Source organism: Coregonus lavaretus (assembly GCF_964263955.1).
Source record: "Coregonus lavaretus genome assembly, contig: HAP1_SCAFFOLD_774, whole genome shotgun sequence".
NCBI classification, from domain to species: Eukaryota; Metazoa; Chordata; class Actinopteri; order Salmoniformes; family Salmonidae; genus Coregonus; species Coregonus lavaretus.
The window spans coordinates 101,232-120,449 of NW_028159628.1; the positions used below are offsets into that span (position 1 = coordinate 101,232).

At 41.0% G+C, this 19,218-nt stretch overlaps 2 protein-coding genes across 2 annotated transcripts; both read right to left on the bottom strand.

The window, feature by feature from the left end:
• Positions 1 to 435: 435 nt before the first annotated feature.
• LOC311122623 (uncharacterized protein) lies at positions 436 to 4,288 on the bottom strand. The gene is made up of 6 exons (XM_084196964.1): positions 3,725 to 4,288; positions 3,160 to 3,257; positions 2,852 to 3,029; positions 1,605 to 1,701; positions 1,326 to 1,519; positions 436 to 1,188 (listed from the first exon to the last, which is right to left on the bottom strand). Exons 1-5 carry the CDS (start codon positions 4,182 to 4,184, stop codon positions 1,480 to 1,482), a joined length of 873 nt encoding a protein of 290 aa, XP_084053090.1. The 5' UTR covers positions 4,185 to 4,288; the 3' UTR covers positions 436 to 1,188; positions 1,326 to 1,479.
• A 9,952-nt stretch (positions 4,289 to 14,240) lies between these two features.
• Positions 14,241 to 18,164, bottom strand: LOC311122629 (uncharacterized protein). The gene is made up of 7 exons (XM_084196971.1): positions 17,474 to 18,164; positions 16,909 to 17,006; positions 16,601 to 16,778; positions 15,659 to 15,677; positions 15,410 to 15,506; positions 15,131 to 15,324; positions 14,241 to 14,993 (listed from the first exon to the last, which is right to left on the bottom strand). The coding sequence occupies exons 1-7, from the start codon at positions 17,931 to 17,933 to the stop codon at positions 14,828 to 14,830; spliced, it is 1,212 nt and encodes a 403-aa protein (XP_084053097.1). The 5' UTR covers positions 17,934 to 18,164; the 3' UTR covers positions 14,241 to 14,827.
• Between the last annotated feature and the right edge of the window lie 1,054 nt (positions 18,165 to 19,218).

Consider the following 19,218-nt stretch of genomic DNA (forward strand, 5'->3'; position numbering starts at 1 on the left):
TTAAGACTCCATAATGTTTCATCATTAGATGCTACAGTCCTCCTTTAAGACTCCATAATGTTTCATCATTAGATGCTACAGGCCTCCTTTAAGACTCCATAATGTTTCATCTGTAGGTGAAGCCTCCTTTAATACTCCATAATGTTTCATCATTAGTTGCTACAGTCCTCCTTTAAGACTCCATAATGTTTCATCATTAGATGCTACAGTCCTCCTTTAAGACTCCATAATGTTTCATCATTAGATGCTACAGTCCTCCTTTAAGACTCCATAATGTTTCATCATTAGATGCTACAGTCCTCCTTTAAGACTCCATAATGTTTCATCATTAGATGCTACAGTCCTCCTTTAAGACTCCATAATGTTTCATCATTAGATGCTACAGTCCTCCTTTAATACTCCATAATGTTTCATCATTAGATGCTACAGTCCTCCTTTAAGACTCCATAATGTTTCATCATTAGATGCTACAGTCCTCCTTTAAGACTCCATAATGTTTCATCATTAGATGCTACAGGCTACAAAGCAACAATGGGTCATATTAATCTTTACCACTTGACCTGTAATATGAGCAGTATTTTAATTTAGTAAAAAAATGAATTACATTAATTTATTAATATTGAAAAACATAAAAATGAATATTGAAAATATAACATTTTAGATTATTTTTCTATATATTGTTGAACATAATATACTGTAAGGATATATCAGGTCCAGGATCTCTGCTAGTGTTACAGTTATGGGCCATTTTATAACCGGCCAATAGCAGACCACTCCACTTCCCATACGAGGCTGCTATGGTGGTGTGACCAGGGGAGACGTAGGAGGCAGTTGGTCCAGAGGAGGCCGTGTTGGTGGTGACAGACGGGGGACGGGGGTGCATCGTGGTGGTGGTGGACAAAACCGCCGACAATGGCTTGGAGGAGCTGGTGTTTGTAATGGTGGGGTTGAGGGGCCAACGATGGTGTGGCCGGGAGAGTAGGCACGTGGCCTTCTTCTGCAGCTGGGGACTCCGGCGGCTCCTACAGGTGTTGCACACTGGGAGGCACTGGCAGTGGTGATGCACACTCAGCTCTCCCCCTGTCCAGGGTGTCCAGCCTCCTTATGCTCAGGTTCTTGTGCCTCTTCCTGAACAATTCCCACCACCTCTTCCCCAGTGGTGGGATTGTTTCCCCTGGGTGCCGAAACCTACAATAGAATAGAATGTATAATTGTCCATCCAGGATGAAAATGTTTGTTTTGGCATCACCATACACATCCACATTTACATCACACACATTGAGAACAGTCAGTCCACCAATCTACATACATAGAACACCAAATACCTGCGTATTTTGTCGGCGTATTTCATCAGCCTCTGTCTGGTGAAGGGGAACCCATGGCTGGCGCAGTAGATACAGTACTGCACCAGAGAATTTTCATCCTCTGGTGCAAGCAATGTGGGTGGTCCACGGCGACAAACATGGGTCCCCCGGCCGCTCAGCCTGTACGCCAGGGTCTGCCGAGGTACACCATGTACCTTGGTAGATAAGAAAATAAAACTGTTACTAGCAGATAAAATTCACATACACATGGTAATCTCCTAAAAACAAAAGATGCCTAACCTTGGCAGCATGGCGGATAGCCATCCCTGCCCCGCAGTCCTCCATGGCATGGAACATATCCACCTCACTCCACTGCTTCCTCTTGACTTTCTCCATGCTGTGGTGGTAAATACATGTAGCTAAATAACTTGGCATACTATACACATTTTAGACAGATAACTCAATCTGAATATGTATAAACATTTACATTTCAGAGCTAAGGCATTGAAAGGTGATGAAAGTTTTCACATTAACTGAAAATGTACCCACGTTTTTTGTTTGATGTTATCTGTAATGAAAATGAGTGTCCCAATTAGTTTCATATTGATGCATACATTGTAAAATTTGACTAAATACTGCCTCTATGTAGCTGTTGTAAGATGAAACATAGCCAACAGTGATAGGTGTCAAAAAGTTAATGGTTCAAAATTCCAAATACATTTTTGCAGATTGTGCAAAACGCCTCCGTCAGAGGACTCCAATTCTGAAAAGGTAAAGCTTGACAACATTCAGCTGTTTTCGTGATATGTATTATCTAACGCTTACAATTTCTTTCCTTTTTGCTGTCTTAGCAGTTCTATCAACATTTAGCAACTAAGCTAGTAACATTAGAAAATGCGTTAGCTATATTTCAGAGGTAAAAAGTTGGATATTAAATGATGTGTGGTCTGTCGCGCCGTCAAATTTTACAATATGCAAACCGAACTTAACTTACAAAAATAGCAATGAAAATCGGTGGTCAGCTAGCTAGAAGGGTGTCGTTAGTCGCAAAACGTACAGTTATTTTCCAGTCCATTTAAACGTCGAACTCGAGGTGATTTAGTCCTCCAACCACTAGAGTGTCCGAAGTTAGGGGGTGTCCGATGTTGGGGGAAAATTAGCTAATGTTTTTAGGAAATGTTTTTGTAAAACATGCACCTTATATTGGATCATCTTGAAACGTTCTCTCTAAATCTAACTTTCATCAAGGTTTTATATAGTCTATTGGTTTCTCTCTTTTCATTGGCAGAATCCTTTTTCAGTGTTATGATATTCATAACAACCATATCCACCAGTCTATCTTCATGTCAACTAACATACCTCTGCTGGTTGTCCTGGTAACAGATACCAGTCTATCTTCGTGTCAACTAACAGAACTCTGCTGGTTGTCCTGGTAACAGATACCAGTCTATCTTCATGTCAACTAACAGAACTCTGCTGGTTGTCCTGGTAACAGATACCAGTGGGCAGATCTATTTTATTTGTTCAAACTAAACTACAGCACTTACTTTGATGAGTAAAATCTGCTCCTTTCTTCTCTTCTCCTCCTCTCACAGTTCCACTCAGCCCCGTTGTTTTCCTGCAGTCCACCAGCCGCACAGACAACCTCTTCAGACCCAGCAGTAAGGTGCTACTGGGAGAGGTACGACACAGGGACTCTGGGAGGGAGGAAGGGCTAGCGTTGTCCTGGTAACCATAAAGAGGAGACACAGACACATATCATTATGGATGCTGATGTCACTGTTGTCATGAAGTGCTTTACAGAAACCCAGACCCCGATAGAGCAAGCTGTATGCTAGACCAGACCAAGCTGTACCATCTGGTGTTCTGATCTGGAGAGACTCTTCTCTGCCTCGTCAGCATCAGGATGTTGTTGAGGCTCCCCAGTGGATCCATGATAGTCATGTCTCTCTCCTGTGTGAATGAGAACATCAAACAGATGGTAAACGTATTATCTTCTATTGCAATCATAGGGTCTTACAATAGGCATTAATATATCTAAACAGGGCCTAAAATGGCCACTTTCATCACGATTTCATAAAATATTGTTTATGATGCAAATGTGAAAAGGTAGTTCCACAAATTGGGTGCCTTTTGCGTCCATTTGATATTTTAAGTAGAAATTAAGCACCAATTTTGAATTTTAAAAGCCTGTTATATTAGATGAGGTGCACTTTAATGTAGACCACATGGAGAATTAATTAAAGCTAATTTAAAAGTCCAAAAAATATATGTACCAATTGCAGATTGAACCTTTAACAATTTAAACAGTACTGAACAACATATTGAAGTATATAACTTCAGTAGAATGCCCCTTAAAAACCACACATTAGTTCAAGAACTGCATAGTGTGTGCCCCTGTTTTTAAGACAGTACTCAACTGGTGTTAATCTGATCTTCTGTCTCCTCCTCCTGCTCTTTCACTCCAAAAATGTCTTCCTTCTTCACCTTTATTGAGATACCATCCTCTTCCTCTCTAAAAGGTTCTTCCTCTTTTTTCACTATAACATCCTCCTCTTCTTCTTTCAATACACCAGCGTCCTCTTCCTCCTTTATCATTCTGAAAGCTTCTACCTCCTCTTCTTCCACTGTGACAGCCTCTATCCCCTCTTCCTCTTTCACTCCAAACGGATCTTTCTCTTCTTTCACTGTAACATCCTCCTCTTCTTTCAGTGTAATAGCCTCCTCTTCCTCCTTTATCATTCTGAAAGCTTCTTCCTCTCCTTTCACTGTAACATCCTCCTCTTCTTGTTTCACGGCAATGTTCAGCCCCAGAGCTTCTTTCTCCATACACCAGACCTCCTCTTCTTTAGCAGGGGAGGAGTAGTTTAGTGAGCTCATGGTCGGGGATGTTAGCTAGTTAGCTAGCTAGTTAGCATTAGCGACTAGCCTAGTGGTAGGCTCAGCATCAATCTGAACACGTTTCCAATTAGGTTAAAGTTACCCAGTAGATAATGTTACGTCAAAAGAAATGTGTTTAAAACACTGAGATTAGCTAATGTACATAAACATGGTCTAAAGCCTCAATCTTTCGGTTTTATGTTGGCTAGCAAGCTACCGAGGTGGTTAAAAGAGTAGCCGTGTGATGTTGCTGAAGAAGTGTCCCGTCCAGTCCATTATACGTCACGCTAGAATCATCACCTGAAAGACTCACATCGCCATCTGCTGACTGGAGTGGGTAACGCAGTTTGGAAACAATATTTACTACATCGTTCGTATTGGCAAAGAATGTCGTAATAATTTAACAATAAGCTGATATATTTTCTCCTACGTCTTACAAATAATACTTTCCTGTACACAGACGTAGAAGCTTAATATTAATATTTAGATTTAGGTTCCTGTCTCTCCATTGGGATTCTCTGCCTCTGACCCTATTACGGGGCTGTTTCCCTGGCTTACTGGTGCTTTCCATGCCGTCCCTAGGAGGGGTGCATCACTTGATTGGGTTGAGTAACTGACATTATCTTCCTGTCCGGTTTGTCGCTCCCTCGGGCTCGTGCAGTGGAGGAGATCTTCGTGGGCTATACTCAGCCTTGTCTCAGGGTAGTAGGTTGGTGGTCTGTTGATATCCCTCTGGTGGTGTGGGGGCTGTGCTTTGGCAAAGTGGGTGGGGTTATATCCTGCCTGGTTGGCCCTGTCTGGGGGTATCATCGGATGGGGCCACAGTGTCTCCCGAACCCCCCTGTCAAACCAAGATTCTTTATTTCTGATCTCAGAGAGAATAACAGCGTTACACAGTGCAGTGTAGACAGTATGAATTCCAAAGCATTGGGTGATGAGCACATATCTTTATAGTTTCCTGTTCCTGGGCCGGACTTTATTTATACAAGGACGCAGGTGCAAGCTGGTTTTTAACACAGGATGATACTCACAAGAACAGAAGATTATAATAGGACAGTTTCACAAGGTTAGTCACATACTCAGTTATGTGGACTCAGTTATGTGGACACATACAATAAAACAATTCCATTACAGAGTCCGTGAACATTTCCATTTCATTAAATCATCAGTGGGCCAACAATGCAAATGTAAACAATGGAGCCAAATGCATCACATCCAAATATCACTTGATTACCTGTAGAGCTGGAGGAATGACACACCCAGATAAACACACACAGTCAGAGTTTAAAAAATGACAATTTAAACACATCTGATCTACTCTATATTCAAACTGACACACTCCATATTCAATTCATGTTTTCTAATAAACACATACAAATATATTTTTGAGTATACTTTGTACAATTACATTTAATATGGTATAAACAAGTAAACACATTCTCATGTCAACAATATAAGACAATGGGAGCACTGTGTATGTTCTCTGATTAACTTTAAGTCGATGTTAAATATCAATTTACACACTAGGAGAAGTAATTAAGTCAATGTTACACACTAGGAGAAGTAATTAAGTCAATGTGATGTGAAATATCAATTTACACACTAGGAGAAGTAAGGCTTCTTCTCTCCTGTGTGGATTCTCACATACTTTTTATGTGACTGTGATGAGTAATATCTCTTCCCACAGTCTGAACATTTGTAAGGCTTCTCCCCTGTGTGAATTCTCTTGTGTTCTTTCAGCTTTCTTAACTGGTTAAAAGTCTTTCCACACTGGGAGCAGTGGTGTGGCTTCGCTTCTATGTGTATTTGCTCGTCTTTTCAGGTTGTCTAACCGATTAAAACTCTTTCCACAACGGGAGCAGTGGTAAGACTTCTCCCCTGTGTTTCCTCTCATGTCTTTCCAGGCTTTCTAAATGGCTAAAACTCTTTCCACAATGGGAGCAGTGGTAAGGCTTTTCCCCTGTGTGTATTCGTTCATGACCTTTCAGGCTTCCTAAACAGCTAAAACTCTTTCCACACTGCTCGCAGTTGGTTATTAGGATATTCAATTATTGCATCTGAGCTCCTAGAGTGTGCGGCTTTTCTTTTTCGGTTGTACCTGGTATGATACCAGGTGGTTTTACATTTATAACCTTAATAGTTGTATGATACCAGGTGGTTTTACATTTATAACCTTAATAGTTGTATGATACCAGGTGGTTTTACATTTATAACCTTAATAGTTGTATGATACCAGGTGGTTTTACATTTATAACCTTAATAGCGGTATGATACCAGGTGGTTTTACATTTATAACCTTAATAGCGGTATGATACAGAATGCGACCTACACATTTCCTTAAACCTAAAATAAGTTAAAAAGTAATTGTGTTTTTTTTACATTGGAGACAGACACATCAGTAACATCTCCCTGTTGTCGAAAGGGTCCGACACGTGCTGTTTTAAATGGCAATTTTTCTGATTTAGACATTCACACATTTTTGACATTTTGACGATCACTAATGTCATTATATTTTAGGTAAAGTCAAAAAGAATGTGAAATATTTTGTTCCTAAAAATATAAAACGCAAGTGTTGGTCCAATCTTTCATGAGCTGAAAAAAAAGATCCCTGAATTTTTACAAGCGCACGAAAGCTTATTTCTCAAATGTTGTGCACTAATTTGTGCCCCTGCCCAGTCATATTAAAAGGCCCACCAATGGCTGTGCCCCTGCCCAGTCATATTAAAAGGCCCACCAATGGCTGTGCCCCTGCCCAGTCATATTAAAAGGCCCACCAATGGCTGTGCCCCTGCCCAGTCATATTAAAAGGCCCACCAATGGCTGTGCCCCTGCCCAGTCATGTTAAGTCCATAGATTAGTGCCTAATGAATTTATTTACACTGACTGATTTGCTTATATCAAGGCTGCCCAACCCCCCTCTTCCTGGAGATGTACCGTCCTGTGGGTTATCAGGCCAGCTCTAATTTAACACACCTGATTCCACTTATTAGCTGCTCAACAAGACCTTAACACACTGAATCAGATATGCTAAATTAGAGTTGGACTGAAAACCTACAGGACAGTAGATCTCCAGGAAGAGGGTTGGCTTATATGAACTGTAAATCGTTGAAATTGTTGCATTTATATTTTTGTTCAATAAATATACACTACCGGTCAAAAGATTTAGAACACCTACTCTTTCCTGGGTTAATTATTTATTTTTAATATTAACTTCATTATAGAATAATAGTGAAGATATCAAAACTATGAAATAACACATATGGAATCATGTAGTAACCCAAAAAGTTTTTAAGAAATCAAAGTATATTTTTTATATTTGAGATTCTTCAAATAGCCTCCCTTTGCCTTGATGACAGCTTTGCACACTCTTGGCATTCTCTCATCCAGCTTCATGAAGTAGTCACCTGGAATGCATTTCAATTAACAGGTGTACCTTCTTAAAAGTTTATTTGTGCAATTTATTTCCTTCTTAATGCGTTTGAGCCAATCAGTTGTGTTGTGACAAGGTAGGGGGGGTATACAGAAGACAACCCTATTACGGCAAGAACAGCTCAAATAAGCAATGAGAAACAACAGTCCATCATTACTTTACGACATGAAGGTCAGTCAATTCGGAACATTTCAAGAACTTTTAAAGTTTCTTCAAGTGCAGTCACAAAAACCATCAAGCGCTATGATGAAACTGGCTCTCATGAGGACCGCCACAGGAATGGAAGACCCAGAGTTACCTCTGCTGCAGAGGATAAGTTCATTAGAGTTACCAGCCTCAGAAATAGCAGCCCAAATAAATGCTTCACAGAGTTCAAGTAACAGACACATCTCAACATCAACTGTTCAGAGGAGACTGTTTGAATCAGGCCGTCATGGTCGAATTGCTGCAAAGAAACCACTACTAAAGGACACCAATAAGAAGAAGAGACTTGCTTGGGCCAAGAAACACGAGCAATGGACATTAGACCGGTGGAAATGTATCCTTTGGTCTGGAGTCCAAATTGGAGATTTTTGGTTCAAACCGCCATGTCTTCGTGAGACACGGTGTGGGTGAACGGATGATCTCTGCATGTGTATTTCCCACCGTAAAGCACGGAGGTGGTGTGATGGTGTGGGGGTGCTTTGCTGGTGAAACTGTCTGTGATATATTTAGAATTCAAGGCACACTTAACCAGCATGGCTACCACAGAATTCTGCAGCGATACGCCATCACATCTGGTTTGGGCTCAGTGGGACTATCATTTGTTTTTCAACAAGACAATGACCCAACACATCTCCAGGCTGTGTAAGGGCTATGTTACCAAGAAGGAGAGTGATGGAGCGCTGCATCAGATGACCTGGCCTGCACAATCCCCCGACCTCAACCCAATTGAGATGGTTTGGGATGAGATGGACCGCAGAGTGAAGGAAAAGCAGCCAACAAGTGCTCAGCATATGTGGGAACTCCTTCAAGACTGTTGGAAAAGCATGTGCTGTGTCCTAACGTTTGAGTAGTACTGTACATACAATGCTCTCGGAAAGTATTCAGACCCCTTGACTTTTTACACATTTTTGTTACAGCCTTATTCTAAAATACAGTGAGGGGAAAAAAGTATTTGATCCCCTGCTGATTTTGTACGTTTGCCCACTGACAAAGAAATGATCAGTCTATAATTTTAATGGTAGGTTTATTTGAACAGTGAGAGACAGAATAACAAAAACATCCAGAAAAACGCATGTCAGAAATGTTATAAATTGATTTGCATTTTAATTAGCTAAATAAGTATTTGACCCCCTCTCAATCAGAAAGATTTATGTCTCCCAGGTGTCTTTTATACAGGTAATGATCTGAGATTAGGAGCACACTCTTAAAGGGAGTGCTCCTAATCTCAGTTTGTTACCTGTATAAAAGACACCTGTCCACAGAAGCAATCAATCAATCAGATTCCAAACTCTCCACCATGGCCAAGACCAAAGAGCTCTCCAAGGATGTCAGGGACAAGATTGTAGACCTACACAAGGCTACAAGACCATCGCCAAGCAGCTTGGTGAGAAGGAGACAACAGTTGGTGCGATTATTCGCAAATGGAAGAAACACAAAAGCGTGGTCAATCTCCCTCTGCCTGGGGCTCCATGCAAGATCTCACCTCGTGGAGTTGCAATGATCATGAGAACGGTGAGGAATCAGCCCAGAACTACACGGGAGGATCTTGTCAATGATCTCAAGGCAGCTGGGACCATAGTCACCAAGAAAACAATTGGTAACATACTACGCCGTGAAGGACTGAAATCCTGCAGCGCCCGCGAGGTCCCCCCGCTCAAGAAAGCACATATACAGGCCCGTCTGAAGTTTGCCAATGAACATCTGAATGATTCAGAGGAGAACTGGGTGAAAGTGTTGTGGTCAGATGAGACCAAAATCGAGCTCCTTGGAATCAACTCAACTTGCTGTGTTTGGAGGAGGAGGAATGCTGCCTATGACCCCAAGAACACCATCCCCACCATCAAACATGGAGGTGGAAACATTATGCTTTGGGGGTGTTTTTCTGCTAAGGGGACAGGCCAACTTCACCGCATCAAAGGGACGATGGATGGGGCCATGTACCGTCAAATCTTGGGTGAGAACCTCCTTCCCTCAGCCAGGGCATTGAAAATGGGTCGTGGATGGGTATTCCAGCATGACAATGACCCAAAACACACGGCCAAGGCAACAAAGGAGTGGCTCAAGAAGAAGCACATTAAGGTCCTGGAGTGGCCTAGTCAGTCTCCAGACCTTAATCCCATAGTAAATCTGTGGAGGGAGCTGAAGGTTCGAGTTGCCAAACGTCAGCCTCGAATCCTTAATGACTTGGAGAAGATCTGCAAAGAGGAGTGGGACAAAATCCCTCCTGAGATGTGTGCAAACCTGGTGGCCAACTACAAGAAACATCTGACCTCTGTGATTGCCAACAAGGGTTTTGCCAATGTACTAAGTCATGTTTTGCAGAGGGGTCAAATACTTATTTCCCTCATTAAAATGCAAATCAATTTATAACATTTTTGACATGTGTTTTTCTGGATTTTTTTGTTGTTATTCTGTCTCTCACTGTTCAAATAAACCTACCATTAAAATGATAGACTGATCATTTCTTTGTCAGTGGGCAAACGTACCAAATCAGCAGGGGATCAAATACTTTTTTCCCCTCACTGTAGATATTTTAAATTGTTTCATTTCCCCCTCATCAATCTATACACAACACCCCATAAATGTCAAAGCAAAAAACAGGTTTGTATGAATTTTTTCACCTTTTTTCAAAAAGAAAACCTGAAATGTCACATTTACGTAAATATTGAGACCCTTTACTCAGTACTTTGTTGAAGCACCTTTAGCAGCGATTACAGCCTAGAGTGTTCTCAGTGTTGCCAGGCGCCCAGCTCTAGGAAGAGTCTTGGTGGTTCCAAAGGTCTTCCTTTTAAGAATGATGTTGGCCACTGTGTTCTTGGGGACCTTCAATGCTGCAGAAATGTTTTGGTACACTTCCCCAGATCTGTGCCGTGACACAATCCTGTCTCGGAGCTCTAAGGACAATTCCTTTGACCTCATGGCTTGGTATTTGCTCTGACATGCGTTTGTCAACTGTGGGACCTTTTATAAACAGGTGTGTGCCTTTCCAAATCATGTCCAATCCATTGAATTTACCACAGGTAAGTTGTAGAAACATCTCAAGGATGATCAATGGAAACATGATGCACCTCAGCTCAATTTCGAGTGTCATATCAAAACGTCTGAATACTTATTTAAATAAGGTATCTTTTTTTAAATATATATTTGCAAAAATGTATAAAAACCTGTTTTGTTTCTGTCATTAAGGAGTATTGTGTGTAGATTGATGAGTGAAAAATTATTTTTAATCCATTTTAGAATCAGGCTGCACCGTAAAAGAATACGGAAAAGGTCGAGGGGTCTGAATACTTTCCGAAAGCACTATATTATAAAGTATGAAAAGGCTTGTTCATTCAGATGTCATGAATTCACTATGATAATCATATTTTTGTATATGTTTTATTGATTGAAAAACTTTTTTTCCTCAGACATAAATAAACAATTCCAGGTGAAAGCCAAAGGCCATAGCTTTAATAAAATACCAAATTAACTGGCAAAGTAGCAGAGCTTGGCCTGCATTCAGCAACGTCACGTGATACGTGTTTGAAGCTGTTTCAGTACAGCACTACAGGGAGAGAGGGCAAACTCCACTGAACTGGTTTCATAGTATGGAATCACTTCAGAGTTTCTGGATTTTGGGTAAACTTCTCCTTTAAAGCATCATTGAGAAATAATTAATTGAAGTTGGAACATTTGTAGACTAACGGTTAAGAGTGTTGGGCCAGTAACCGAAAGGTCACTGGTTCGAATCCCCACGCCCGCAAGGTGGAAAGGTCTGCCGTTCTGCACTTGAGCAAAGCAGTTATCCCCCAACAACAAATGCTCCTCGGACGCGGATGACGTGGAACTTCGATTAAGGCAGCCCCCGCACCTCTCTGATTCAGATGGGTTGGGTTAAATGAGAAAGACACATTTAGAGTGAATGCATTCAGCTGTGACTGACTAGATATGCCCTTTCCTTTCCCTTTTCATCCTAGTCCTCCTTTAAGACTCCATAATGTTTCATCATTAGATGCTTCAGTCCTCCTTTAAGACTCCATAATGTTTCATCATTAGATGCTACAGTCCTCCTTTAAGACTCCATAATGTTTCATCATCAGATGCTACAGGCCTCCTTTAAGACTCCATAATGTTTTATCATTAGATGCTACAGTCCTCCTTTAAGACTCCATAATGTTTCATCATTAGATGCTACAGTCCTCCTTTAAGACTCCATAATGTTTCATCATTAGATGCTACAGTCCTCCTTTAAGACTCCATAATGTTTCATCATTAGATGCTACAGTCCTCCTTTAAGACTCCATAATGTTTCATCATTAGATGCTACAGTCCTCCTTTAAGACTCCATAATGTTTCATCATTAGATGCTACAGGCCTCCTTTAAGACTCCATAATGTTTCATCATTAGATGCTACAGTCCTCCTTTAAGACTCCATAATGTTTCATCATTAGATGCTACAGTCCTCCTTTAAGACTCCATAATGTTTCATCATTAGATGCTACAGTCCTCCTTTAAGACTCCATAATGTTTCATCATTAGATGCTACAGTCCTCCTTTAAGACTCCATAATGTTTCATCATTAGATGCTACAGTCCTCCTTTAAGACTCCATAATGTTTCATCATTAGATGCTCCAGGCCTCCTTTAAGACTCCATAATGTTTCATCATTAGATGCTACAGTCCTCCTTTAAGACTCCATAATGTTTCATCATTAGATGCTACAGTCCTCCTTTAAGACTCCATAATGTTTCATCATTAGATGCTACAGGCCTCCTTTAAGACTCCATAATGTTTCATCATTAGATGCTACAGTCCTCCTTTAAGACTCCATAATGTTTCATCATTAGATGCTACAGTCCTCCTTTAAGACTCCATAATGTTTCATCATTAGATGCTACAGTCCTCCTTTAAGACTCCATAATGTTTCATCATTAGATGCTACAGTCCTCCTTTAAGACTCCATAATGTTTTATCATTAGATGCTACAGGCCTCCTTTAAGACTCCATAATGTTTCATCATTAGATGCTACAGTCCTCCTTTAAGACTCCATAATGTTTCATCATTAGATGCTACAGTCCTCCTTTAAGACTCCATAATGTTTCATCATTAGGTGCTACAGGCCTCCTTTAAGACTCCATAATGTTTCATCATTAGATGCTACAGTCCTCCTTTAAGACTCCATAATGTTTTATCATTAGATGCTACAGTCCTCCTTTAAGACTCCATAATGTTTCATCATTAGATGCTCCAGGCCTCCTTTAAGACTCCATAATGTTTCATCATTAGATGCTACAGTCCTCCTTTAAGACTCCATAATGTTTCATCATTAGATGCTACAGTCCTCCTTTAAGACTCCATAATGTTTCATCATTAGATGCTACAGGCCTCCTTTAAGACTCCATAATGTTTCATCATTAGATGCTACAGTCCTCCTTTAAGACTCCATAATGTTTCATCATTAGATGCTACAGTCCTCCTTTAAGACTCCATAATGTTTCATCATTAGATGCTACAGTCCTCCTTTAAGACTCCATAATGTTTCATCATTAGATGCTACAGTCCTCCTTTAAGACTCCATAATGTTTCATCATTAGATGCTACAGTCCTCCTTTAAGACTCCATAATGTTTCATCATTAGATGCTACAGTCCTCCTTTAAGACTCCATAATGTTTTATCATTAGATGCTACAGGCCTCCTTTAAGACTCCATAATGTTGCATCATTAGATGCTACAGTCCTCCTTTAAGACTCCATAATGTTTCATCATTAGATGCTACAGTCCTCCTTTAAGACTCCATAATGTTTCATCATTAGATGCTACAGTCCTCCTTTAAGACTCCATAATGTTTCATCATTAGATGCTACAGTCCTCCTTTAAGACTCCATAATGTTTCATCATTAGATGCTACAGTCCTCCTTTAAGACTCCATAATGTTTCATCATTAGATGCTACAGTCCTCCTTTAAGACTCCATAATGTTTCATCATTAGATGCTACAGTCCTCCTTTAAGACTCCATAATGTTTCATCATTAGATGCTACAGTCCTCCTTTAAGACTCCATAATGTTTCATCATTAGATGCTACATGCCTCCTTTAAGACTCCATAATGTTTCATCTGTAGGTGAAGCCTCCTTTAATACTCCATAATGTTTCATCATTAGTTGCTACAGTCCTCCTTTAAGACTCCATAATGTTTCATCATTAGATGCTACAGTCCTCCTTTAAGACTCCATAATGTTTCATCATTAGATGCTACAGTCCTCCTTTAAGACTCCATAATGTTTCATCATTAGATGCTACAGTCCTCCTTTAAGACTCCATAATGTTTCTTCATTAGATGCTACAGTCCTCCTTTAAGACTCCATAATGTTTCATCATTAGATGCTACAGTCCTCCTTTAATACTCCATAATGTTTCATCATTAGATGCTACAGTCCTCCTTTAAGACTCCATAATGTTTCATCATTAGATGCTACAGTCCTCCTTTAAGACTCCATAATGTTTCATCATTAGATGCTACAGGCTACAAAGCAACAATGGGTCATATTAATCTTTACCACTTGACCTGTAATATGAGCAGTATTTTAATTTAGTAAAAAAATGAATTACATTAATTTATTAATATTGAAAAACATAAAAATGAATATTGAAAATATAACATTTTAGATTATTTTTCTATATATTGTTGAACATAATATACTGTAAGGATATATCAGGTCCAGGATCTCTGCTAGTGTTACAGTTATGGGCCATTTTATAACCGGCCAATAGCAGACCACTCCACTTCCCATACGAGGCTGCTATGGTGGTGTGACCAGGGGAGACGTAGGAGGCAGTTGGTCCAGAGGAGGCCGTGTTGGTGGTGACAGACGGGGGACGGGGGTGCATCGTGGTGGTGGTGGACAAAACCGCCGACAATGGCTTGGAGGAGCTGGTGTTTGTAATGGTGGGGTTGAGGGGCCAACGATGGTGTGGCCGGGAGAGTAGGCACGTGGCCTTCTTCTGCAGCTGGGGACTCCGGCGGCTCCTACAGGTGTTGCACACTGGGAGGCACTGGCAGTGGTGATGCACACTCAGCTCTCCCCCTGTCCAGGGTGTCCAGCCTCCTTATGCTCAGGTTCTTGTGCCTCTTCCTGAACAATTCCCACCACCTCTTCCCCAGTGGTGGGATTGTTTCCCCTGGGTGCCGAAACCTACAATAGAATAGAATGTATAATTGTCCATCCAGGATGAAAATGTTTGTTTTGGCATCACCATACACATCCACATTTACATCACACACATTGAGAACAGTCAGTCCACCAATCTACATACATAGAACACCAAATACCTGCGTATTTTGTCGGCGTATTTCATCAGCCTCTGTCTGGTGAAGGGGAACCCATGGCTGGCGCAGTAGATACAGTACTGCACCAGAGAATTTTCATCCTCTGGTGCAAGCAATGTGGGTGGTCCACGGCGACAAACATGGGTCCCCCGGCCGCTCAGCCTGTACGCCAGGGTCTGCCGAGGTACACCATGTACCTTGGTAGATAAGAAAATAAAACTGTTACTAGCAGATAAAATTCACATACACATGGTAATCTCCTAAAAACAAAAGATGCCTAACCTTGGCAGCATGGCGGATAGCCATCCCTGCCCCGCAGTCCTCCATGGCATGGAACATATCCACCTCACTCCACTGCTTCCTCTTGACTTTCTCCATGCTGTGGTGGTAAATACATGTAGCTAAATAACTTGGCATACTATACACATTTTAGACAGATAACTCAATCTGAATATGTATAAACATTTACATTTCAGAGCTAAGGCATTGAAAGGTGATGAAAGTTTTCACATTAACTGAAAATGTACCCACGTTTTTTGTTTGATGTTATCTGTAATGAAAATGAGTGTCCCAATTAGTTTCATATTGATGCATACATTGTAAAATTTGACTAAATACTGCCTCTATGTAGCTGTTGTAAGATGAAACATAGCCAACAGTGATAGGTGTCAAAAAGTTAATGGTTCAAAATTCCAAATACATTTTTGCAGATTGTGCAAAACGCCTCCGTCAGAGGACTCCAATTCTGAAAAGGTAAAGCTTGACAACATTCAGCTGTTTTCGTGATATGTATTATCTAACGCTTACAATTTCTTTCCTTTTTGCTGTCTTAGCAGTTCTATCAACATTTAGCAACTAAGCTAGTAACATTAGAAAATGCGTTAGCTATATTTCAGAGGTAAAAAGTTGGATATTAAATGATGTGTGGTCTGTCGCGCCGTCAAATTTTACAATATGCAAACCGAACTTAACTTACAAAAATAGCAATGAAAATCGGTGGTCAGCTAGCTAGAAGGGTGTCGTTAGTCGCAAAACGTACAGTTATTTTCCAGTCCATTTAAACGTCGAACTCGAGGTGATTTAGTCCTCCAACCACTAGAGTGTCCGAAGTTAGGGGGTGTCCGATGTTGGGGGAAAATTAGCTAATGTTTTTAGGAAATGTTTTTGTAAAACATGCACCTTATATTGGATCATCTTGAAACGTTCTCTCTAAATCTAACTTTCATCAAGGTTTTATATAGTCTATTGGTTTCTCTCTTTTCATTGGCAGAATCCTTTTTCAGTGTTATGATATTCATAACAACCATATCCACCAGTCTATCTTCGTGTCAACTAACAGAACTCTGCTGGTTGTCCTGGTAACAGATACCAGTCTATCTTCATGTCAACTAACAGAACTCTGCTGGTTGTCCTGGTAACAGATACCAGTGGGCAGATCTATTTTATTTGTTCAAACTAAACTACAGCACTTACTTTGATGAGTAAAATCTGCTCCTTTCTTCTCTTCTCCTCCTCTCACAGTTCCACTCAGCCCCGTTGTTTTCCTGCAGTCCACCAGCCGCACAGACAACCTTTTCAGACCCAGCAGTAAGGTGCTACTGGGAGAGGTACGACACGGGGACTCTGGGAGGGAGGAAGGGCTAGCGTTGTCCTGGTAACCATATAGAGGGGACACAGACACATATCATTATGGATGCTGATGTCACTGTTGTCATAAAGTGCTTTACAGAAACCCAGACCCCGATAGAGCAAGCTGTATGCTAGACCAGACCAAGCTGTACCATCTGGTGTTCTGATCTGGAGAGACTCTTCTCTGCCTCGTCAGCATCAGGATGTTGTTGAGGCTCCCCAGTGGATCCATGATAGTCATGTCTCTCTCCTGTGTGAATGAGAACATCAAACAGATGGTAAACGTATTATCTTCTATTGCAATCATAGGGTCTTACAATAGGCATTAATATATCTAAACAGGGCCTAAAATGGCCACTTTCATCACGATTTCATAAAATATTGTTTATGATGCAAATGTGAAAAGGTAGTTCCACAAATTGGGTGCCTTTTGCGTCCATTTGATATTTTAAGTAGAAATTAAGCACCAATTTTGAATTTTAAAAGCCTGTTATATTAGATGAGGTGCACTTTAATGTAGACCACATGGAGAATTAATTAAAGCTAATTTAAAAGTCCAAAAAATATATGTACCAATTGCAGATTGAACCTTTAACAATTTAAACAGTACTGAACAACATATTGAAGTATATAACTTCAGTAGAATGCCCCTTAAAAACCACACATTAGTTCAAGAACTGCATAGTGTGTGCCCCTGTTTTTAAGACAGTACTCAACTGGTGTTAATCTGATCTTCTGTCTCCTCCTCCTGCTCTTTCACTCCAAAAATGTCTTCCTTCTTCACCTTTATTGAGATACCATCCTCTTCCTCTCTAAAAGGTTCTTCCTCTTTTTTCACTATAACATCCTCCTCTTCTTCTTTCAATACACCAGCGTCCTCTTCCTCCTTTATCATTCTGAAAGCTTCTACCTCCTCTTCTTCCACTGTGACAGCCTCTATCCCCTCTTCCTCTTTCACTCCAAACGGATCTTTCTCTCCTTTCACTGTAACATCCTCCTCTTCTTTCAGTGTAACAGCCTCCTCTTCCTCCTTTATCATTCTGAAAGCTTCTTCCTCTCCTTTCACTGTAACATCCTCCTCTTCTTGTTTCACGGCAATGTTCAGCCCCAGAGCTTCTTTCTCCCTACACCAGACCTCCTCTTCTTTAGCAGGGGAGGAGTAGTTTAGTGAGCTCATGGTCAGGGATGTTAGCTAGTTAGCTAGCTAGTTAGCATTAGCGACTAGCCTAGTGGTAGGCTCAGTATCAATCTTTAACACGTTTCCAATTAGGTTAAAGTTACCCAGTAGATAATGTTACGTCAACAGAAATGTGTTTAAAACACTGAGATTAGCTAATGTACATAAACATGGTCTAAAGCCTCAATCTTTCGGTTTTATGTTGGCTAGCAAGCTACCGAGGTGGTTGAAAGCGTAGCCGTGTGGTTGTTACTGAAGAAGTTCCCGTCCAGTCCATTATACGTCACGCAAGAATCATCACCTGAAAGACGCACATCGCCATCTGCTGACTGGAGTGGGTAACGCAGTTTGGAAACAATATTTACTACATCGTTCGTATTGGCAAATAATGTCGTAATAATTTAACAATAAGCTAATATATTTTCTCCTACGTCTTACAAATAAGACTTTCCTGTACACAGACGTAGAAGCTTAATATGAATATTTAGATTTAGGTTCCAGTCTCTCCACCTCCATAACTTGCTACATTTGCACACACTGTATATATATTTTCTGTTGTATTTCTGACTTTGTTTTTTTTTACCCCATATGTAACTCTGTGTTGTTTTTATTGCACTACTTTGCTTTATCTTGGCCAGGTCGCAGTTGTAAATGAGAACCTGTTCTCAACTGGCTTACCTGGTTAAATAAAGGTGAAATAAAAATAAAATAAAAATTGGGATTCTCTGCCTCTGACCCTATTATGGGGCTGTTTCCCTGGCTTACTGGTGCTTTCCATGCCGTCCCTAGGAGGGGTGCATCACTTGAGTGGGTTGAGTCACTGACATTATCTTCCTGTCCGGTTTGTTGCTCCCTCGGGCTCGTGCAGTGGAGGAGATCTTCGTGGGCTATACTCAGCCTTGTCTCAGGGTAGTAGGTTGGTGGCCTGTTGATATCCCTCTGGTGGTGTGGGGGCTGTGCTTTGGCAAAGTGGGTGGGGTTATATCCTGCCTGGTTGGCCCTGTCTGGGGATATCATCGGATGGGGCCACAGTGTCTCCCGAACCCCCCTGTCTCAGCCTCCAGTATCTATGCTCCAATAGTCTATGTGCTGGGGGGCTAGGGCAGTCTGTTATATCTGGTGTTATTCTCCTGTCTTATCTGGTGTCCTGTGTGAATTTAAGTATGCTCCCTCTAATTCTCTCTCTCTCCCTCTCTCCCTCCCATCCCAGAGGACCTGAGCCCTAGGACCATGCCTCAGGACTACCTGGCCTGATGACTCCTTGCTGTCCCCAGTCCACCTGGTC

Coding starts and splice junctions, on each gene's coding strand:
- LOC311122623 (XM_084196964.1), bottom strand. CDS start 4,184: ATGAGCTCACTAAACTACTCCTCCCCTGCTAAAGAAGAGGAGGTCTGG. Junction 3,258..3,724: donor AGAAGATCAGATTAACACCA/GTTGAGTACTGT, acceptor TCATTCACACAG/GAGAGAGACATGACTATCAT. Junction 1,520..1,604: donor CTATCCGCCATGCTGCCAAG/GTTAGGCATCTT, acceptor TTATCTACCAAG/GTACATGGTGTACCTCGGCA.
- LOC311122629 (XM_084196971.1), bottom strand. CDS start 17,933: ATGAGCTCACTAAACTACTCCTCCCCTGCTAAAGAAGAGGAGGTCTGG. Junction 16,779..16,908: donor CCAGATCAGAACACCAGATG/GTACAGCTTGGT, acceptor TATGGTTACCAG/GACAACGCTAGCCCTTCCTC. Junction 14,994..15,130: donor TACGCCGACAAAATACGCAG/GTATTTGGTGTT, acceptor ATTCTATTGTAG/GTTTCGGCACCCAGGGGAAA.